The 27297-nt window shown below is 18.6% G+C and overlaps 1 protein-coding gene across 1 annotated transcript in view; it reads right to left on the bottom strand.

Moving 5' to 3' along the window:
- LOC128958210 (G-protein coupled receptor 83-like) overlaps nucleotides 1–27297 on the bottom strand; it is a 32862-nt gene that overhangs the window by 3456 nt on the left and 2109 nt on the right. The window contains exon 2 of the mRNA XM_054304026.1: nucleotides 25532–25586. Coding sequence (XP_054160001.1) covers nucleotides 25532–25586 — 55 coding nt within the window. The remainder of the gene's footprint in view (nucleotides 1–25531; nucleotides 25587–27297) is intronic.

Here is a 27297-nt window from a genome sequence, read left to right as displayed (position 1 = left end):
CAAATTTACAAATTAAAGTTTTGCATTTTTAAAATTACATGAAATATATTTTATCAACAGTAAAACACGTCACTTTCGTATCATTAGTATTATTACAACTATATTTATAAAATTCAATTAATATACAATGTATTATTATTATTATTATTATTATTATTATTATTCAATATCAAACATAAATTATAATCTAATAATTTGCATATTTTATAATTTAATTTGTTATGATTATTTATGTACAATATATTCATACATTAAATTTCATTGATATTTATAAATACTATTTTTATTTAATATAATAATAATTATTACGATTCTAGCTCTTCATCACTGAATAATTAGTTAAAACTAAAGAGATATATATCGTATGTCTGATTCAATAATAAATGTATTGTAATTTTTCATCCGTCAAATCATATTATACAGTATATATCGTACAATACTATACAATATAGCAAATCATATTAAAATATGTTATTTTATGTAATTGTATGTTTGCTTAGATAAATATTGTATATTTATCATACATCTGTTACATTATATACCGGTATATATAGGATGACCAGAGTCATCATTTGCAATAAATTAAAAATAGCAAATTTATATTTTTTAATTATAATTAATTATAATATTTACTATAAAAATTTATTATACAGTTTTTTATTATTTAATTTAATTTGTTTAATTACTTAATAATAATAATAATATTTTATTATTCTTTTAAAATGTGATAATAAACTGTTAGAAGCATTTCGTTACTAATCATTGGTAATCATATATATAATATTATATAAAGAAATTAGAGTACAATTTCTCAATTTGTTTTCTGGTTATTATTATAATAATTATTATTGCTTTATATTGCAATAATATTGTTTATCAACTGGAAAAAGCCTAAACATGTTATCAATAAAATAGTATAATACTGTATAATAATAATAATGATAATAAAAGCAATTACCTCACTCACAAAATAATATATTAAATCTTTATTTGTTTTGAAGTTTATGACTAACCTGGATCAAATAATATTTACCAAAAAATAAACATTTATGATCAATATACTTTTATATTAGAAGCTTAATAATATTTGCCTGGTTAAATTTACTAAAGTTTTCAATCATTAAATAGAGTACTTTGTTTTTTTTAATTTTTGGTTTTGCTTTAGATTTTTAAACTTATAGTTAAAAACTATAAACAAAATGTCAAATACAGTCTCTCTCTCTCTCACTCTATATCTTTATATATATATCACATACACATACACACACATACACACACATACACACACATACACACACATACACACACATACACACACATACACACACATACACACACATACACACACAGACACACACACACACACACACACACACACACACACACACATACACACACATACACACACATACACACACATACACACACATACACACACATACACACACATACACACACATACACACACATACACACACATACACACACATACACACACATACACACACATACACACACATACACACACATACACACACATACACACATATACACAATTGCCACATAAATGTTTAATACATGTTTTTCATTTATCTATTTAATACTACTTCTAACACTTTTACTGTACTCTAATAATAAATAAAAGCACTCTCTTGTGATACACTTGTGAATAACATTGAAATAAGCTTTAAAATAATTATTTGACAGCATATACTGTTTGTATATATAAAAAAATAAAATTTCGTATAATAATATTAATACTTTAACAACAATATAATTATACTATAGTATAATCAAGTTAGATAATAAAGTATATTTTAAAGTATAATTTATTTCAATGACATGTCTACAGTATTTTATATCAGCGATAATAAAAAATATAAATTTTTTCTATTTATATGTATTGCATTTAATAGACATTTAGGAAAATAATTTATATAGTTGTCAACATAAATTTGACTTCAAAAAAGTATATTAAAACCTAATAACTTAACAGAAAAAATAGTAATCAAAATATTTGTATTTAAAAAATACATAGCATTAAAATCTCAAACATAGATGAATGTTATTTGGATCAATAAATAAGTAAAAATAATAGACAAATTTAATTAAATAAAATATAATTTTTTAAATCTATTTTATAAAAATTTACAAAATAAATTTTAATTAATAGATTTTGCAAAACTAATATAGTTAAGATATGGCATTTATATGGCAATTAATATTTATTAAATTTCAGCAAAATATATTTTATAAATTTTTTGTTTTTTATATAAACAATATATTTTTTATATAACAACAAAAATTTATTAAAAACAACAACATAATTAATTAAAATAACAACAGTATTAAATTCTTGAAAATTAATATATATAATATTCAATATATTATAAATTTTAAGGTTTAATAAAAATTTAACCTTAAATACACAATTCAAAAATATGTAAGTAATTTTTACAATAAATTTATGACATATAAGCTAAGAAATAAAAAATTAATAAACTAAATATAACGTCTGATTTGAAAGGTTAAATAAAATTTTTAATTTTAATTTTGAAAAAAATTATGTTTTAATTTAATTTCTAAACAACATAAATTATTAATACTACAATTTTGAATTTTTTTCATAAATATCTGTAAAACATGCATTGTTTAGAAAATTTACAGATATTATATGGATATCTGACATTATGAATAATAAATATAAAATAATACTAATATTAATAATAAAACTATAAAAATATTTTTTAAATAACACTAAATTAAAAAAATAGATAAAAAAATAATGCATAAAATATACATTATATTTTATATTATATAAAATGTGTTACATTTTATTTGATTGTGCTAAGCATTAATAATATTACAGTATTAATACACAAATAATGTAAAGTTAGTTTTGTATACATAGCAACTAAATTTTAATATTAATTATAATTAGGCCAAATCTAGTCATTCAATGATAATTATAATATTTATATTTAATACAAATTATTATCTTTGTTTTGAATATAAATTAGAATAAAAACTGATTTTAAGACATCAAATGCTTAGCAATAAATTAAAGAAATAATAGTAACAAATAAAACTTTTCATAAATATTTAAGTAATAAATTAATATAAATTAATATATTAATATTTAAATCATCAGTCATAAGTCATAATATTGTATTTAAATTTATAATTATGGAATTTATACATATTTATATAATTTTAATGTCATAATTATTAACAATCAATAAAATATAAAGGATTGTAGATTTATAAAAAATTAATATTACAACTTAAAGTAAGTATATAATTTGATATTTTAAAAAAAATATGTTAACAAATCTATGCTTAATTATAAGTTATAATTTAATAAATTTTTAATTTATATATTTAAATCTAATGCAGAACTATTTTTTCAAAAAAAAAATTATAATCATAAATATTTTATTACATTTATTTAGTACAATCATTAAAAAAATATTCAAAATTATTTTTACAGTAAATGGATAGTTTAAAAATAATCTTGTTAAGATTAAAATTTAATAAAATTATTTAATAATATATTATAGTTTAGTTATTATATTTCAAATATTGTGTTAGCTTAGAAACATATATGTTTATTTAACATACTTAACATATTCTATATATATATATATATATATACAAAATTTTATTTGTATATTTTTAAAATTATTTTGAAACACACAAATCTATTTGATGACATATACAGTAATATATTTAATTTAATATTGTATTAAATCATATTTATTTTCAATACATGTAATATATAAAAATATTATTTTATATATTTTCTAATACAAATTGAAGACTACAACTATATTACGCCTAAATAAACACTGGTTTTGATTTAAAGTTTTTGATCATAAATGCGTGAAATAATTACAAGTTTATTATATAAACTATAATGTATTAAGTTATAGATATATAATATATAATATTATATATAATAGATAAGGTTCATACATAAAAATAAGTTTTTTCATGATTTTATTTATTCAATACACAAGTCACACAAATATCATAATATTTATTTATTAGGCACTTATATAAAATGGAAAATAACAAACAAAAATGTAATATAAAATTGTTTGATATCAGTTTGCAATAGCTATACACACATAGAAAAGTGTGTTTCAATTATTATTTAAGATATTCATAACGTATAAGAAATTATAATAGTTCTAAAATTATAAGATATTAATTATTTATCATTTCATATAATATACTATACAAAAAAAAACTAATATATTTTAAAATTACCATAAAAAACAAAAAATCTTTTATTTATCTTCATATAATTTATATTTTTGTAAACACATTTATTTTATATTAGTCATATTAAAGATAAATTTGTATTATTTTAGTTATCATTTATAAAATACTACAATAATGTATAACAAATTTCTATAGTTCAATTAGAAATAGCAAAAAAATATTAAATGCATTGCATTGTTATGTTAGATAATATTGCTTTAAGATATAGATTTATCCTAATAGGTTAGACCCATGAGATTGATAAATATAAAAATGAAAAATATGATATGATATATATATAAACAATATATCGATTTATATAAATATATTTGTGTCAAAACAATATAAGCTTTTATTGTATAACTATGTGTAAAATAAATGTCATGAAAATACTATTGTAAACTACCACATGTCTAGAGTCTAGACTATTATTATATGAAATGAATAAAAGTAAATATATAAAGAAAATAATATAAAGTACTGTTATATTAAATCTAAATAAATGCATAGATTTTAATTTTATAATAAATAGATTCTAAATGGCATAATAAATTTTCTATTAGTTTAAATATATACAGTATCTAAAATATCTAACCTACGTAAATTTGACATTTAATATTTCAAAAACTATTTATCATATTTTAACGTGATTTGTTTCATTAAAATTAGACAAGTAATTACTAAATTATTAAATATTTATAACAATTAATGAACTTAAATGTTGTTATAGTTGTATTTGAATAAAAAAATAAAACTTATATAAAGAAATTTCTATAATATCGGTATTATTTTTATTGAATTCTATGATAAAAACAATTAATTAATAAAAATGCAATTATTAGCAACTATTTTGAAAAATCAATGCTTAAAACACCTGTGTCTCAGATATTCAGTCAAAAACATACAACAATCGTCTATTGATTAATTTAATTGAATTAATCCCAATGCCTATTGAAACATCAAATCAATTAGTTGGACACACATACACATACACATACACATACACATACACATACACATACACATACACATACACATACACATACACATACACATACACATACACATACACATACACATACACATACACATACACATACACATACACATACACATACACATACACATACACATACACATACACATACACATACACATACACATACACATACACATACACATACACATACACATACACATACACATACACATACACATACACATACACATACACATACACATACACATACAAAACTAAAAAAACATTATTTTTATTAATGCAATTTATTATTATTAATTCTTGTTGTGTTCACATGTTATAACAGTATTATTATTATTATTATTTTAGTGCACAGCATAGGGTAGTAATGAGTGACAAATTGTATGATATAATAATCAAAATAATAAAAATCTAATAATAAATAATAAATAAATAATTATTTTCTGTTTAATAATTGATAAATAGATTTTTTGGATAATTATATTACTGTACATACTGTGCAATACATGCAAATATATTACAAATTTGCTAATAAATGTGTGCACAAAAAAAATCATGACTAACTAACTGTTGCCATAGTAGTAATAGTATAGCAAATTTGTTGCATAATTAAACCAAATAAATTGTATTGAATGTATGTGTCTTTAAATAAACGTAAAAAGCTAATTAACTTTTTTACTCAATGTTTTTAATCTAAAATTAAATTTGTTATATCAATGTAGATCTGGTCAATCAATTCACATAATATATGAATCTATAAACATATGTACTCTCTCTCTCTTTCTCTCTCTCTCTCTCTCTCTCTCTCTATCTATCTATCTCTCTCTCTCTATCTATCTATCTATCTATCTATCTATCTATTTATCTCTATTTATCTATTTGTTTGTATGCATGTGTGTGTAAAATAATGAGACTATTCTAGTGGTGATCAATGTTTTTATTATAGTAATGCTAATATTAGTGGTTTTTTTTGTTTTTTATTAATAGCTAACGTTGCAATTAATTTGATTACAGCTAAATTATTTATAAAGAATAGTATAATCAATAACTATCAAAATTTATCAAAAGCACTATTTCATTGATACAAAAGCATTAAAAATAGATTTAACAATTTATATTAATTTATGTGTACCTATGGTTTAAAATTAAAACTGACCAATAAGTAGAGTAATGTAATTTATATTATTACAAAAATAAATATAATGTAATTGAAAAAATATAATAATTATTTTGTTTTAAATATAAAATTTTGTTAGTTTTCGTATAAAAATTATTATGGTTTATCTATGTGTAATACTGTTAAACTAAAAATATGTTTTAAAAAATATATAAGAAGTATTTTAACTTTATAATTATTAAAATATATTATTTTAAGCCCTATAGCAATAATGGCAATAATACTGCACATGTATTCAGAAATTTTTCACTTAACCTATTATTTTAATTTATAAATTCATTCACTTTTTTTGTATACTAAAAAAAATAAATAAATAAATCAGTGTTGTTATTGCTACTAGCAATATCAAAATTTGCTATTGATCACAATATTTATTTATTTTATTTTTATTGATAAAATAAATTCTACAAAAAAAGTTTTTACTTATAAATTTGTTGGTATAAAAACTTTGCCACTTTTTTTTGGTGTATAAATTAAACGGAAAATCATATTAAATTGTACACTAAATCTTTTGAACGAAAAATCAAGTAAAACGAGAAAAAAGCATTAAATTTATTATTTTAGATAATATTATATATATATATAAATTTTGTTTAACACACACACATGCAAAGTAAAAAATGGCCAAGAGCAATTTTGATGTTAGATATTTTTGGTGCTTTCCTAAATTAATTCATATGCATAAAAAATAGTTATACAATATAAATACACTTCATATTATAATAATAATAATAACAATGTTTATTTTTAAAAAAAAGTTATTGTATTTATCCATTAAATCTAATTTATGAAAGTATTATAAATGCTTAAAGATATTTGATAAGTAATATTATACTGTATATAAAATACAAGTACTCTATATATATTCAATAGTTTACTGTCAGTTACAGTCATTTATAAAATTGTTTATATATTTATTGGATAATCACACAATAATTTTTAGTCAAAGTGTAGGCCTTTTAGATCATTGAACGCAAATAATAACATTAAACACATATACATGAATAGTATTGATGGATTAATTTATCCAATGATTTCTTATTTTTATTTATTTACGTTTTTTCTAAATATTGAAAATTTATAAACCATATATGTAATTTATATTGTACATTTTACAATATTTTTATACAATATTTTTTTAAAAGTTAAAAAATACAACAAAAATAAAACTTATTGATGCATTATTTTGTAGTCATAGTTAGTATTGGAAATTTTACGCAATTGCTGAAAATTGCGCGAATGGGGATTGTATAAAAAGCAATGGATTACGTAGATTTGAATGCATATAATAATTTAATAGGTGAGTGATATATGTGCTTAAAGTACGAAAGTAGTTAGTATAATGTGGGAGAATTAAAGTATAACAGTTAAGTGTATGATGAATCTATGTTAAAATTCCAATATATATACAAAATATTGATTACGCAATATAGATATTGCGCAATTACATGTTTTTAAATGGTTAATTTATTGTAAACATTATTATAATTTTTGTTTATATATATTTTTTTTATCATACGTTAAGATATGTTTTAACAATAAAATTTTTTTAAATTTTTTAAAGAAAAATTATAGATTGCGCTATGTTTTAATTGTCATTTTGGCAATAATTGATCAATTTCACACAATTTCTCTACAATCATATTGCGCATTTTTTAATAGGGACATCACTAGTCATATTAATTACTTTATATTTTGAAGTAAACAGAAATCTGATATATGTTATTATTTTTGAGCTATTAAAATGAGTAATGAGCTATTATATTGTAAATAATATGTTATATAATATGAATTTATATTATTTCTCTTACTCTTTTAAAATATAAATCCTATATATTATATGATTTTAAAAAAAGAATATATAAAATATTGTTCCCAAAAGTTTCATTTAATAAAAAATAAAAAATATTTTTAAGTGGTTTTAATGGATAAGTTCATATAATGTCTATATTATTGGTTTATATTTATTTCCATTTTAGTATAAATTTATATAAAGTATACATTTAATGCTTACTTTTAAATAGTGAATCAATAATCATTTATCTATAAATACTGGTATATTGATTATATATAATTATCTAATAAATTTATACATAATTTACATTTATAGACGTGTCTAATAAAATATTTCAGTATATACACTGTATATTATACAGTATATATATATTCTACTGTACATTAAAATATCTAAAATATTTACAATAATTGTTTTTTTATTGTTGTATTAAAAATATTATTGATATCTTTATTAATGTAATACGTGCTTTATTGATAAAAATTTAATTGCATTTCAAATTGAATTGAATTATAGTAAATTTTATTATACTGTATATAATGAATACAAATATAAATAATTTTTATTAATATATGACTGTTGTATATTAGTTGTATATTATGTTAAAAATTGTTAAAATCGATATATTAAAATGTTACAATCAGTAATAATAATTTATTTTTTTAAAAATACTCATATAAATTATTATTACTACTTTAATACATTTATTATTTAGGAAGTTATTTATAACAAATTGTCAAAAATATCACTTAAAAAATAATATAATTCAGTTTTATAGAGATGTAGATATAAAAATCTATCAATTAAGTAATAAACTACTATTAGATAAATTAAAAAATTTTAACTTTTATTTTTTTTTTAAAAATAAGTATTTAATAAGATAAATTAGCATCATTTAAATTTATTTTTTGTTTAGTCAATTTACAGACTATATATTTAAAATTTATATAAATATTAATAACTGTCAACTTACAGATTAACATCAAAATTATTAGCAAACAAACAATAATAATATTAAATTTATGTTAAAATTTGTTAGTTTTCAAAAAAGTTTATTATCTAAAAGTTTGTAATTTTTAGAAAATTATTTATACAAAATAAATGAATATTTTAAAAACCCTTTCTAAACAAATATAGATAATAAATATGTGATTTTTAAATAAACAGATTATTAATGTTAACTTAATAATAATAAAATACTAATAATAGTAATGTTAATCTTTATTTTCATAATAAACATTAAATTTTAAATATCAATCTTTTTAAAAACTGAATAATACAGTATATGTAATATGAATATTACATTAAAATCATATACTGTACTGTATTTAAAATAATTCTAGAATTAAGTAAATAAATAAATAAAACTCTTTACAAGAATTTTTTAATTATATTTACAAAAAATAGTATATTTAGATACTTTGGTATTTAAAAAATAGTGTATTCTTATGTAACAAATGCTATTAAAAAGTAAATACTTTTTGTTTTAGTACTAAAAGTAAATACTAGTAAATAATTGTATTATTAATAATAATAAAAAGTTATAAAAATAACATAAAGATTTTATTATATGTTTGTAATAATATTACATAATTTATTTAAAGTATAAAATAATATACTTAAAAAAAGTATTTTGTATGTAATTTATTATGAATATATTTATATATATATATATATATATATAGAATATTCTGTAATATTTATAATACTGAATCACATTATAAATACTTAAATCAACATTATATTTGCATTGCATAGTATTTTAATATTAACAATCTGATTTTTTAATATTATAATAAATTAGATTTGTTTACTTTTTACAAATAATATAAAATCAATCTATCATCAAATTATTATTAATAAAATAATAGAAACAATTTAGGTTTGGTTTTTAAAAACATAAATTTGGTTTATATTACTTTTATTATGTATATAAATATTTTTAAGCATAAATGAAATATTACATTATATTTAAGGAAAATGTAAAAATGTCAACAACAAGTTTATTTTTATTATTTAGAAAAAACATTAAAAATTATGTAAAAAAATAATTTAAACATTTAAGTTGATTTTGTATTAATTTTTTATGACAGAGTACTAATATTCTAGATATACAATTAAACATTTATTGGTACAAATATTTTATAACTATTTATATAATAAAAACCATATTAATTTATTCAAAACTAAATAAATGATAGATTTTTTAAAAAATATAGATCTAATAAATATAAAGTTTCTAGTATTTTATTGCAATTAAAATAAGCAACTTAACATTAGTTAATTTCTTATAATTATTATATTTACAAATAAATAAATAAATAATGGTGAAAATATAATATTACATATAAGTTGAATAATAAATTTATATATTTAACAAAAAAATAGTATATATAAAAATTATTTTTATTAACAAATAATGCTTGATTATAATGGTAATTACTTTTTTTAAATTAGTATATTTTTAATTGAAACAATAAAACATAATTATTGTATGGTATAACTTATACATTAAGTTATCTTAATGTAAAAATAATAGATTTAAAAATCTATTTATTCTAGATTTGTCGCATTAGGTTGCAATGGTATGTAATTTTTGTCAACTTATTTAATAGTAATTTTTTGTTTTATTAATTTTAATTTATTTCCTTTATTATAAATATCTAAAAGCATTTGTTTTTTTTGTTGATAAAATGTCTCATTTAAATATGGATATTTTATTTTTACAACATTGTATATCCATAGCAATGTTAACTAATTTACATTGTGTGTATGTATGTGTGTGTATGTATGTGTGTGTATGTATGTGTGTGTGTGTGTGTGGGTATGCGTATAGAAATTATGATAAATGAGATATTTCGTGTCAAATAACTAACACTTTATTAAAATATGAGACAAATAAATTCATATATTTTTTAATCAATAATTTTTTATTATTCGCCAACATTATTATTTATTTATATAAATATAGAGTATACATGGATACAATATTGCATGATATAACTATTTATATCTAACTAAAATTACATATATATATATATATATATATATATTATATATAGTTTTATTTAAAAAATGCTATTCAAATATCTGTAATATGTAATTATAGTGTATGTAAATTAATTAATATAAGATTATTATAATATTTTATTTAAATATACAAATAAATTAAATTTTATAAGTCACTTAACATGTTTTATGAATATATATAATTCATTATTTAAAATAGTTTAAAACTCAATTGATAATAAAATAGTAAAATTTTATTATTCGTGTGTGTGTTAACACAAATAATTAATTCATTTATTTTATCAAAAAATTCATTAAATATTAAAATTATATTGTTAACAATAATATACAAATAAATAAATAATTTTACGGTTTTATAACAATTTGATTATAAAATTTTTTTCTACAATAAATTATATTTAACATAATCAATTAATTAAATATTCAATATAATTTTTTAAAATTTTAATTTGATTGGTGAAATAAATTTGAATATTATTTAGCTAAGTGTTGTTTATTTTTCAGTTTTTCATTGTTAATATACAGTAGTGAAGAAAACTATTACTATATTTGTATGAAAGTTATTAAAATTACAAGTATTTTATAAAGTAATGTATAGTACAATATATACATTTACATTACAATTAAGATTATACTGTACAATGAATAATCGTAAAATTTAACTGTACTATTGTATATAAAATAATATATATAATATATACTATATATGCTAATTTATACTCGTAATTAAAATTTTTAATTTTAGTAAACATAATAAAGTTCAATTATCTCGCGTGTTTGATCACAAAATAAACAATTTGATGTTTCATTAACATGTGTTAAATGCAAATCAATTGTGAAATTTTTATTAAACGATTAACTATTTATATTTATTATATAAAATCTTATATTTTATATAATTATTATATATATATATATATATTGATAACCTTTAAAATAAGAATAGTACATTTTTATAAATACGATAAAATTAAAATAATTTTTTAATTGTTATGTTTATTTTATGTACAATGAAATCAATGTCATTGAAGTTTAATTATTTTTTGTATATTCAATATTATATTTAATTAGTACTACAAATACAATACTGTACTTTAAATACATATATTATAGGTCAATGTACTACTACTAAATTAAATATACTTTATTTACGTAAATAATTTTATCTAATGTTTTAATTTTAATAGTGTAAACAATTTTATTGATTGCCAATAATTTATGTTTTAGTTACCATTTGGTGAAATTATTTTTGCTTAATTTGCTTCAACAATTTGTTATGTCAATAGTGATACTCAACTTAATTATTATCATTATTATCATTATTATCACCCAAAGAGCTTTCAAAGCAACAATAAAAATATTTAAAAAAAACTTATGCTAAATAATGAAATTGTTGAAAAAATGCAATTTGTCTAAAGTATCATTTAGATTATATTAATATCAAATTATTTTACTTTTACTGTACATTCTATAATAGGGTAACCATATAAAGATACTTAAGCATAATAAGAAACTTTTTTGAGTGTATTTTTTTGGTGAATATATACATTGTAATTAAAGTAAATTATTATATTTGCATCATAAACAATACAAAACAGTATAGATTTTATATAATTTTATAAAACAACTGTATTTGTGGGTTTAACCACTGGTCATCAGCGTATATAATAGTTAACTATTAGTTAGAGTGTATGTAAATGTATTTATAATTAGTTTATTATCGATACTAAATTTAATATCTAGTTTTTCCATTTAATTAATTAATACTATAAATATTAGATATTTTATGAATTATCAATAAAAGTTTATTAATAATTTACTTAAAGAGTGAATTTAATATTAATATCGGAAGGAAAAAAGATTCACAAAACATATTGATTATAATTATATGTATGTATACTGTATTAGGGATGATTCACATATTACATAGGCACTTTAAAAAAATCTAAACCACCATCCTTATTTTCGCAATTGTTCAAATGAAGTTAATTAAAAAAATTACGTTCGCATGTCCCTAACCCCCCCCCACACGCCTATAAAATAAAATAGGCCTCATATGTTTAAAATAATGATTTAAATGAATATTTTATAAAATTATTTTCACTTTTTTAAATATTCCAAAAACTGTAAATAAAACTATTACTATTGAAAAGTCGTATATTTATTCAAAACGTTTTTAACATAAGATTAACTTTGATAAAAATTATTTAAATGCAAACCTTTTTAAGATCTCTACCCCCCCCCCTATTAGAAAAAGTTTGATTTGGCCGACATCCTCCCCTAAATGCGAGTGTAATATGTGAATCACCCATTAGAGAAAAGGGGTCAACAATACAGTATATACAGTATATAGAGTTTAATTAGTTCATGCAATTACTTCATTAAATGAAAGGTATGACCTCATAGATAGAGTAGTTGTATTTTAGAGTATAAGTATAGACACTAAAGCACATACACAGAGTCAATATTGTGTGCATTTGAGATAAACGTATCGTTTACTACCGGTGCTTACGTGTATACGTGAGTTCAAATTTAGGAGCACCGGGAGAATAAACTATATAAACTTTACTGTTATTTCAATACCTGTAAAGCAAACTACACTAATAAAGTTTTTATTAAAAATATTTTTTGTTTTTGTTGCTATAGATAAATGTGTAAAGTATTAACACTGAATAAAGCATAAATGTAAATTTAACCTTTACCTGTAATATCTATAAAATTATTTATATTTACACATATATTCAAAAGCTTGCGTCAAATATTTTAAGATTTGTCGGTTAAAAACCCATAGAAGCTCTATTAGAGTATATGTTGTATAAAATAATAGTAGGATTTATCGTTTAATGTGTAGGCGCTCACACACATATATACATACAGTGTACATACATACACACATATACAGACACATACATACATATACAGACACATACATACATATACAGACACATACATACATATACAGACACATACATACATATGCAGACACATACATATACAGACACATACATACATACATAAACACACAACTTTGTTCACATCAATAATCAATTTAGTGTTTTTAAGCAAAAAATAAACTAAAATAACATCAAAGTTTTTTGTAATGCAATAATAGATTACTGTAAATTGATTTTCAATGTGCAATCTAGATATAAGTTTATAAATGTTGTATAATTGATTGATTTTTAATGTTTTAAGTACATTTCAATATAAAGTTTAAGCTAAAAAATATTTTTTTAAATAATATATATATTAAACTGTTTGACTTTGTAAGTAAAACTATACAAGTAATTTTTAAGCTAATTAAAATTAATGGTAATTTAATTAAAAAGAAACTTTTAAAATAAATATCTTGTACTTTATTATTGTAATGTTTTATTTATTAATATAAGATTATATAAAAATAATAATTTAAGTTTTTGTTGCTATTTAGTCTGACATATAATTAATTTTCAATTATGTTAATTCAGTAATACTAACAATATATATATATATATATATAATTAATTTTACAAAAGTTTTCCACATTTACACCATTTAAAAAGCAAACATTAAGTAAATTTTAATATTTAATATTAAAATTTAATTTTTTGTTTTTATTTATTACGTTATATTATAAGTACAGTATATACTAAAATTAAAAGAGAGCATTTTAAGTAAATACATTTTATTTTTCTATACTTTACTTAATAAATTGTCAAAAATTTAATTATTTACAAATTATAAACATTTAATACTTAATATAACAAACTTGACTTTTAAGTGCCATAAATTATAGAACAATAAAAAGTTATTAATCAAAATAGTTTCTACATTTAAAACAGTAACTTTATAATAAATTAGACTGTATAAATTTTATAATATTAGATATAGTAAATATTACAAATAATTTTTTTTAAACTATCACCAATGTCAATAATATTTAAAAAATTAATTTATTTTATTAATTTTTTGTATCATTTTAATCTATTGAAAATTGGGATTTATTGATATATAAAATCTCAAAAAATCTCATTGTTGCTTTATTTATTTTACGTCATTATTATATTTTATAAGTTATTTCTAAAGTTATAAATAATTAATAATGTTTATTTTTAGTAGATGCGTCCAATAGATAAATAAAATTTATCATAAAACAAAAATTGAATAAAAATAAATTATTAATATAAATACAGTAGATAAATATCATGTAATATTTTTAATGGGTATAATTTTATTTTTGTTTTTTACTAATTTTTTTTGTCTGATGTAATAAACATAGATATCAATTTCATGACAATAAATATCCATCAATTTCAAGAAAAATTAATGTGTTTGATATGGCTATGACTATTAAATATACATTTTGTATAAAAATATTGGGTTATATTAATAATAAACGTCCATATAAGCTTGAAAATAACTTATTTTCAAAAATAAAAATCAATGTAAATTTGTAGATAAAATTATTTTTATAAATCTTGACGATAAAAGTATGATTCAATTGATTATTAAATATTAAATTTAATCTTTTTAAAATTGGAAAATATATTTACTTTTATACCATATTATTAATAAATTAGATATAAAAAATTGAAATCAATTTAAACAAATAGAATATATTATATATTTTTCTGCTTAATCATGATATTATTTTTGTAAAATTTTCTAAAAATAAATCTATAAATCTAAACATTAAAAAACTTAACTGTATTTTTAATACCGTAAAAATCAATGTATGTAAATATATAATTTGTAGTTTACCGTAAAAATATAATAAAGATATATTAATCCATAACTTAAAAACTATAATTTATTCAAATTTGAAAGTATTTATTGAATTTATAAGAATTGAAATAACATTTAATCGTTTAGTAATAACATTTTATAAACGGTATATAATATACTAATATATATGATAAATAGCTTAAATGTTTAAACTAATACTGTATAAATTAAATTGTATTTAATACTAAATTCAATAGATATTAAATTACTGTATTTATTATAAATGATAGTTATATTTTTTAACCACAATCTAAGGTAATATACAAAAACTTAAATTTTATGTTAAGCTCAGATTATATACAATGAAAAGTTTATAATTTATTTCTCAATAATATAATTGTTTATTGATAAGAGAAGTTGTATTTTGTAGCGGAAAACCGTATCATTTGTTACAAATTGATAATAACTGGCAAATAGTGATTAATTGATTTGTTGAAAGCTTTTTAATCATTAAGGATTGTATAATAGAGTAAAGTATTTATACATTATAAAGATTGGTTAATATATCTTATAATAATAATATAATGTTTGATTTAATGTTTTTGTCATTAAACTTATGATATTGATTGAATACATAATATTATATATATATATATATCCGTATTTAATATAACACTAAACTGTTTATATAAAAACAAAACACTAAATTAGATATCACGAGAAAGAGATTCAAGAGTCTAAAAGATTGATATTTCAATATATTATTTATTTTGTGAATACAAAAGTCAAAATTGAAATAATTTAACAAACATATCAAATATCAAATAAAAAATGTGAGTCAAATATCAATACAATATAAACATCAAATGATTTTAACAAATTAATAAAAGACATTTTAAACATTTTAAAAACTTTTTGATTTTACAGTTAAATATTTTTTTGATGATATGTGATCTATCGATATAAACATAATTGAAGTTTATATGAGACTTAAAAATCCATTATTCAATAAAAACATTTTGATCATGTATTTAACCATACTATTTAATTGGTCAATACTAATATTTTATGATTATATAAGTATAAATTTATAAAATTATTTAATAATATTTACATTTTAAAAATTGGACCAAATTATATCAATCGATTTATATTATCATAATTTGATTATAAAAATAAACTACTTTAAAATGTATTCAATTAGCTATAATTTATAGACTATAATACAGTATGTTGTATATTATACAGTATATTATATTAGAAAATTATATTATTTTACGATATGCTATATAATCTATAACAACATAAAATAATATCATTATATTGAAAATGTAGAAAAGTAATAAATTACTGTTTTATAAATATAATATTATAGTAATACTTATTATGTGTCATAAAAATTCAAAATATCATTACAAATAACGATTCAATTTTATTAAGTTTTTTATTTTTTGAATTACTGTCTTAACAAAATCGTGTAATATTATTAAAAAAATATATGTTATGTTATATCTGCATATTTATTTATATATGATATTACCTAGGCAAGAAACTCATAATTTAAGAATATTCTGTAATTTATATATACAGTATATATATATCATATATTGTTTAGTTGCAATATTGCATGACGTTATAGTAAACATGTACACAATGTTTTATAAAGTAAATTATGGTTTATATTACCCCATAATAATGTTTATATAGTAGACATACTGTATTATCAACAACACAGAGCTGTACATATATTTATCGGATAAAAAATATATACCAATATTTATAAACATATATATGTATGAAATTTTTTTTATATATCTATAGACAGCTAAATACAATATTTAACTGTTTGTTTACATTTTTGTTGTTGATATACTAAAACATCAATCATTTCTATGTATAACCGTTTGATTTTATTTAAATACGTGATTATTATCGCGTTTATATAAATTTTATACAATCTTATGTTTACAATATATGCAATTTGATGATTAATATTATAGGAATATTCCGAGTGTTATTGTTAAGCAAATGATGTTTAAACAAAACAAAAAATGATTTAAATCTAAACGCTTTATCATTGACAGTGATGTGTATTTACCAATAAATGTTTTATCATTCATATACACACTTAATATGTCAAACATATTTGAACAATCGTTTTGTATATCTTTGTGTGTATGTATGTATGTGTGTGTGTGTGTGTGTGTGTGTGTGTGTGTGTGTGTGTGTGTGTAAGTGGGTGAGTAAGTGCAGTGGTAGTGATTTATGGGCACTCAAATCAGAATTTCTAAATCTACCGGATGTTTATTAGATAAACGGCTAAAATAATCAATAAATTATTTTTTTTGTTAGAAGTTATTATATATTTTTTGTGGTATTTTATTGTCGTTGTCAATAAATTTTACTATTATTCGTGTTTATGCTTATTATAAACATTTACAAATAAAATATAAATAGATAACAAATGATATATCAATGAATTAAACTTAATGACTTAATACTATTAAATTAAATTATTTTTAAAATTTTGTTAATTAATATAATTTAAATTAATAAAAGTTTTTAATAGTTTACTTAGAAAAGGCTCTTAATGATAATATACTAACAATTTAATAGTATGTAATTTTATTTAAATACTGAATTTATAGATCCTATTTTTAAAATTAATTAAATAAATTAAAAATATTAAATTATTTATATAATATATTTGTTAAACATTGTGCATAATCATAGTAAATACGGGTAAACATTATTTTTATATTTTACAAAAATATTTTAAATATATCTTATTTTATCGATCAAATTTAGTGTAATATAAATTCAAGTTTAAAATCAACACAATTATCATATGATAGTTGAAATTTTGTTTACCCAATATGTGACCATTGAATGAATAACAAAATTAAATTTAAAAATCTATTTTAAAAATCATATTAACTATAAGTGTATATCTTAATACAGTATATATGATAGATAACAAAAAATTGTGTAACAATAATATAGTATAGTATTTGATAAATTGATTAATAAAAATCAAATAAAAAAAGTTTTACTTTTTGCTATACACTTTTTTAATTTAAAATATATTGTATGATTGACAGTTTTAGTAAATAAAATATCTAAAATATTTGAAAAACATGTAGTGAAAAATTTTAAATCAAATATTGTTTAAAGGTTCAAACAAAATAAAATTCACTGTAAAGTATTGTATAAAATAATATTTTATAATATAATTCTTGGAAATTTAATTGTCAACAATAAGAGAAAGAAAAATATTAAGATATAATTAAATATAAAATGTTTACACAGTAGTAGTTATGTATATAAAAAAAAGTATTGTACATATAGCGTATAATTAAATTACAATACACACATATGTACAAGTATATAGTGCATACTGTATATAAACTTACCGTATATATTTATAATAAAATTTAATTGTTACTACCAATTTGGGAACCACTTTATAAAATCAAGTATTTTGTAAAATAAAAATACAGTATATAATTTTATATAGAATCTAATATATTTTTATACAGTATGATATAGAGATATATTTTATATATTTATCTAAAATGCTTTTAAAAATTTATAAATATAGTTCATAATTGCGGTTTAAAAAAACTGTACTTATCTTATAAACAGAGGTTTAAGATATCATTTAATAGCAATTTTTTATATATATATTGTTGAGTAGACTACTAACACAACATTAGTACAGTTTTTTTTTCATTTACTGTTACCAATACATCCGATACATGAAAAATAAAACTTCAATTTAAGTGGTTATATTAGAAAATATTTTTTGCACTTTTGTTAGTATTTAATGGCTTTAAGCTTCTATAATATATGAAACTGAACCCGGATGTTTTTGATGGTTATTTTCATTGTCGTTTATATATACGTTTATAAGCTAACAAACTTTTTTAAAAAAACTACTATAAATGTAGTGACACAATCAAGAAAATGCATCCAGATTTTTTTTTGGAAATCACTGTTTAATTATTATTACTTATATTAATACATTTTTCCAATTTATTTGTAGTACACATTTATAAAGCAAATGCATATTTATTATTGTAATTATTAATAATTATTATAAATATAATTAATTTAAAAATAATACATTAGTAAATTTAAAGCACATTTTAATCAATTTTAAACTAGAAATTTATTTAGTCATTAAAGTTATTGTTTTGTGACTAATTAATTATATTCGACTAAATTAACTAAAATAAAAACTGTTATTTTTTTGTATTAAGTTTTATGGCTTGAGACGTAAAAATGTCAGTTTAACCATAAATTTAATAACATTTTTATCTATTAAATTAAAGTATTTTAGATAAAAACACATACACAAAATATTTGTAAAAATATATTTAAATCAATTAATTGAATAAATTTCATAAATTGAAAAACTATAACAATAGTTTAAGTTAGTACATTAGAAAAAATCGATAGTATTAATATTATTAATGATTTATAGTATTAAAAAATAATAATGTCATCAAATTTGTGACAATCGATTAAATTATCGATAAATTATTATAATATGCAATACTTTATACCGTATATATAAATTATAATTTTGAATTATTGCATATTAAGAATTTTTGAAAGTTTTCTATTATTACCGGAATATTATTATGTCTTAGATAATGGAATATTATGACTATAATAATGGTTTATATAAATTAATATTTATTTATATTATGTGTCACAAAGAGAGAGAGAGAGAGAGAGAGAGAGAGAGAGAGAGAGAGAGAGAGAGAGAGAGAGAGAGAGAGAGAGAGAGAGAGAGAGAGAGAGAGAGAGAGAGAGAGAGAGAGAGAGAGTATTAACTGTGCCACTAAAGTAATGTTTATTGTAAACTCGCCAAATCATTGTATATTTTAATATCTCATAGTTTAATGTATATTACGTTACCAGACATTATATGTTCAAAGATAATATCAAATAGTGATCCGATGTTTATCTAAAATTATGTTTAGTGTCCTTATCGACAAAATATACCGTACCTGTCCATTCAATTGCATTATTTATCTTATAATAGTGACAATGATTAATAAATTATACAAATAAATAAATTGATTTAACACACACACACACACACACACACACACACACACACACTAATAAACTCTAATGGATATCTATTAGCATTAAATGATTAAAAGCCACAAACAATAATAAACACATACATTCAACTAACATATTAGCTTTCATAAGTAAATGCAACAATTTATTGAATGTAATCTTGTGTTGCATAACACACACACACACACACACACACACACACACACACACACACACACACACTGGTGTATAAACAAACCTATCAGTGTCGACAACAAACAACAAATTAATATCTTAAATATTTGTCTACCATTTATATACTCTACAGTATATCATCAGTTACCACATATTTACTAATAATTTCAAAGACTTGTGTCTCATTAATCCCATGGATCTTAACTCTAATACATACATATATATACTTTATATATAGATATTACACAAATCCCTTAATATTAATATCAAAATTAATTTTCTCTTGCTTTCAAAGCATCCATTTGGTTGATAATCCCTTTTAGTTGGTTTTCATAAGTTTTTTAAATGAAAATTAAATTGTGATCTAAAAATATCTTTTTAAAATTATAATCATTTATATATTTGAAAAGATAAAAAATATTAGTTTAAATTATATATATATATATTTAATATAAAGACTTAAATAATCATGTTTTTGATGAATATAATAACAAGTAAAATAAACAATTTAATTATACAGTATTATTTGTAATACAGTTTACAATGTAATACTGTAATACAATACTGTAAAAACAGTATAATTTAGATTAAATACATATGAAATACATTATATGCTTAAATAAGTACTGAAATTAATATAAATAGATAAAAATTAATTTATTGACAATGAATCCATCGACAAAAAAAATATGAATATCCATAAAAAAATCAAATATTAACTAATTTTTCTATAATTAAAGATCAATCTATTAATAAATAAAAAAAACTTGTGTCACAAAATTACTTATCTACTTTAGATAAAATTATGATATTTATTTATATAGTGTACAGTATATTATATCAGACAAATTGTTTTTATTTATTTATGTTTCGAAGTGATTATTACTTAAGTGTTTTTGCAGATTTGTCAAACTATTAAATGTTATATTTATTTAACTTTATTTTTTTTGTATGACATTAATAAAATATTTTTTCAAGTAAGTACTGTATCTAAAACGATATCTAATTTTGACTTATAAAATACAGTAGTATCGATAAATTAACTAACCAATATAAAATTTAATAATGGTTTATTTTTATAATAATTTTTAGCTGCAAACACACACACACACCGATAGATATTTTATAGTAGCAGTTTTATAAAATTGCTTGTAAAGCAAATAAAAATATTTGTTATTTTGTTAACTATTTATTTTATTTATCACAAAGTAATGTAAATATAATTAAATCAACATTTTCGGACACAACCTTTTATTTGTTATAGAATTACATTTGAAAAATTGTGTGAATGATCACAGATTAAATAAATAAAAATTTCAATTTAAAAATGATAATTAATAATAATATTCCATAAATGCTGTTATTTTTATACTATATATATATATAATAAATTTTATTTGTTTAACTGTTGGCATTTAAACTATTTACTATATTGATACAGTATTTACAGTTTAGAAAATAAACATTTTTCCAAATTATGTAAATATTAATAATACAGAAAATATATAATTACTAATAACTTTAAAATTGTTATTAATTGTTATTAACATTTAGGAACTTTTGTATTACAATTTTAAATTAAAATATCTTTTCGTAAAAATTTTTAATAGTCTATAGAACTATAATGGAAGTGTAATTAATAAAGTATATATAATATCAATTTTTTATATAATATATAAAGTGCATTTTTCTATAATAAATATTTAATTATATTTTCAACATACAGTACAATATATTATAGTATATAGATTTCAGTACAAAAAAAGTTAACAAATAATGTGATTTATCGAGAATTATGTAATAAATGTGTAGAAAAAGATATCCCATAAGAAACATATAGCAAACTGTCAATTAAGTACACAATATGTCTTCTTATACTAAAAACACTCCATATTTTATGGTAACTATACTATTGTGATGTATATACTGTATATATATGTTTCAAACCAGCACCTTGTTCATTTATCATTTAGCTTTTATATATTTTTACTACAAAAACAAAACAAACAAAAAGCTATAATATATATATATATATTTTTAAATCAATATTGTTAAAAATTAATCTTTATAAAAAACTTTGTTTTAATGTAATATTAGGTTTAATTTTGTTTATTAACTAACTATACTCTATATGATCTAAACAAAAATAAGTGTTTGAAAACATTTATTACAATATTGTATAATTGTATAAACTGTATGATAAATTACATTTCTATAATAAATTTCTATAAATTATCTAATGTTATAAAAAACAACTAATATTATAAAATGAGCTAATAGTATGATATACTAAATAAAATGTATCAAAATTTTTGTTATAAAAATATATGGCTATAAATTAAAGTCTAAAGTTAACTAAAATTAAAGTATAAAGTAAAACAATATATTGAAATAAATTAATTTAAATTTAAAATTTTTATTTTATGTTTTGAAAAATCGTTATAATATTGATTAATGATAATATTTATTATTTTTTAAAAATAAAAATGGTTTTATATTAATATTTGACTATAATATGTAACATTTATTTCACTAAAGCAATATTATCACTTTAAAAATACATACAACACTCTAAATGTAAACAAATAAATACTAATATTAGACATTTCTAGTGATATTCAAATAGAAATATATTTTTTATAGAAATAAGTCAAATAAAATTTTTCAATAAATGATATAACTATATAATAATATAAAATAAAAACAATTTTTGAAAACAATGTATTTTGTTTTCTCAAATATTTTTTCAAATATTATAATAAAGTAAAAGTATTTTGTATTCAATCATAAATAACAAAATGTATCATAAATTACAGTATATTGCATGTTTTTTTTGTGCAAAATACAGTATCTATATTGTATATATAATATATAGATTGTAAATGTATAAAATAGTTATAAACAGCAACAAAATAAATAGTATATTATATATAAAAAATATAAGCAAAATTATCATAAACGATATTCCGCTAGACTTATATCAACAACAAAAACTAAATGAAATAAATTTTCTGATAAAGAATATTCTTGAATATATTTACCGAATTTTCTCTCTCTCTCTCTCTCTCTCTCTCTCTCTCTCTATTACAAGTGGCTATTGAAATATTCATAACATTAAACTGTCGTACGCGCCATTCGGCCATAATATCAATATTTGAAATAAATATATTTAGAGTAATATATTGGTATGTTATATGATTCCGTGATATATAATATATAATACACAGTATATACTGTATATCGTATATATGAATCAATATAAGCTATTACTTATAGTTTGGACAGACATTTACAAACTTAAATTATACAATTGTTGTCAAACATACAGATTTATATAAATAAAAAATATCTATAAATTAATCATTTTATTTAATACTACATAAGCACACACACACACACACAATATATATATATATATACAGTCCTTATGATCTAGCGAAGACTCGGGGCTTTTTAATATGAATTATATATATATTTTGTGTTACTATGACAACAAATGTTATTAAACAAAATACAAATAGTTTGACAATCATTTCATTCATTATAGGTCTTTACGGTCTAAGTGTGTGCATAGCATTAGACAATCATTCCATTCATTATAGGTCTTTACGGTCTAAGTGTGTGCATAGCATTAATAGTGTATTCTTATTAGGTCACTCTTAAACTACGTTATCATATTTATTTCTATTTAACAACAAATATTATAAAACGTTGTATTTGAAAGGAATTATTATTTTTTATGCCGAGTTGATTCCAAAAATGTTCACTGTATATATATATATATATACTAAAGCACATGTTTTTATTTGACATAACATAAGCTAATTGCAACAATATTAATAACTCAAGTCAAAAGTGTGATATATGACAAAATGCAGGTTGTATTTCATAATAAATTTATATAATATTATTAATAAATTAACTAAATAAAAAATAATAATTATTATTATACTGTATTTTATAACATTAGACGATCGCCATAAAAAATATAATTTATAATAATTATAGCGCAAAATGTCTAATAAAATTTTTTTTTAAACAACATTACTATCTAGTGGATAAAAACATTAATTTATATTATTATTATTTTAGTTACTGTTAATAATATTTGAGAGGACCATATTTATTTCAATTATATTACACCATATAATAATAACAATAAATGAAAATAATAATAATAATAATAATAATCACTTATAATAAACTATATATCTATTGTAGTTATCTATAAGTAATCTATAATAATATATAAATAAAATTAAAAACAAAAATAATGGTTAAACATTACCTCTTAAATTGGCAATTTTACCCTGTCGTGATATTACCATTGCTATTTTGCCGTACTGTTCAAATAAAATAATAATTATTATTATTATTAGATAATCAAGTTAATAGAAATAAAATTATGACAATCATAATTAGTATTAAGTTAATAACATTTATATACAGTGTTCATATAGTAGTTATATATAAGAGGTTAGATATATATATATACAAAAATAATAAAATAAAAAATATCAGTTTTTAGCAATTTATTTATTTTTTCAATTTCACGTATTTATGAACCTAACTATTAGACTATTATACGATATATTACGGTATTATTATAAGTATTATGTTATGACGTATATACAGTACAATATTTATTTTTTAAAATATGAAATTTTTATAGAAAATAAATTCAATAGTTTTTTTGTGATATTCATTCATATTTTACTAAAAATGCATTACCTCTTGAATGAATCATTCATTTAATAGTCATTTTATAAGTTATAAAATATAGTGTATTAAACAGTATACAAATTCATTCATTTCCTACAAATTATTGTATAGTACTGTATGTAAGTATCATTAATCGTCAAATAAAATAAAATAAATAAAAATATAAAAACTAAAAATAAAATATATTTTGTTTATTAATTAAAAAAAACCTATATTTATTACTTGTATAAAATGTATATCTCAAGGAAATTGATAGCTTTTACTTTATTTTTAATTTTTTCTAATATGTTATTTAATTTTTAATATAAAATAATTTGATCAAATGTTAGAATTAAAAATATTAAAGTTTATGAAATTATAAACTTTATATCTATAACTATATATTAATATATATAGTGTTTAATTATGTTTATATAAAAAATTCCATTAAAATATAACAAAAAGATATAGAGTATCATATATGAAAAATAAATATTTTATTAAAATAAACTATTCATATCAGAAATATATTTTGTTACTATATATATATATATACAATATTAATATATATTATAAGTAGTGTTGGTAATTTTACGTAATTCGCTTGCTATAATTAAGGAAAGTTGTGTGAAATTGCGCGCATAAGACATGTATAAAAATAAACATTAACAATGCTAAAAATATTTATTTATAAATTTAATTTTAGTTTTTTCAACAAGATTTTTGGATGGTAACAATTATTGTAAATATAATTAAAATTTTTATTAATAATTTATTTTTTATTCATCTTGAATACGTTAAGAAATGTTTTACCATTAAAATCTTGTTAATATAAATAGCACTTTCTTAGTTGAGCTATTTTGCAATTGCCAAAAAAAGAAATTGCGCATTTTGCAGTCGGAACATCACTAATTGTAAGCAATAATAATAAAATATCTAATATAAACTTAAACGCTGATATAAACACATAAAATGTTAATTTTAAAATATTAAATTTCTTATTTTAAAATAATCCAACAGTGAGATTATTTATTTATATTAGCAAAAACATTAATAATACATTATAATTAAATATATATATTTTTATAAAAATTATATTTTTAATATATAGAAAGTCATATACATTATTATTCAAAGTAATAAAGAAAAATTTTTTAGAAAATTTTTTAAAATCTAAGTATTTTGTGTATGTGTGTACTTAAACCTGCTTTTATATAAAAGTCTAAATATATATTATATAGTATTCAAATACATTCAAACAAATTTGTTTTCTGGAATGGATACGTGTGTCCGACCAATATTTTTATCGAATTTTTATATTAAGATTCGGTTAGAAAATTGAAAAAAATGTTT

Source organism: Oppia nitens, unplaced genomic scaffold (genome assembly GCF_028296485.1).
Source record: "Oppia nitens isolate AA-2021 unplaced genomic scaffold, nextdenovo-longstitch-racon4-pilon3 scaffold3_pilon_pilon_pilon, whole genome shotgun sequence".
Classification (NCBI taxonomy): Eukaryota; Metazoa; Arthropoda; class Arachnida; order Sarcoptiformes; family Oppiidae; genus Oppia; species Oppia nitens.
Note: the sequence above shows the minus strand (reverse complement) of the source record. Positions and strands in the feature narration are given on the sequence as shown.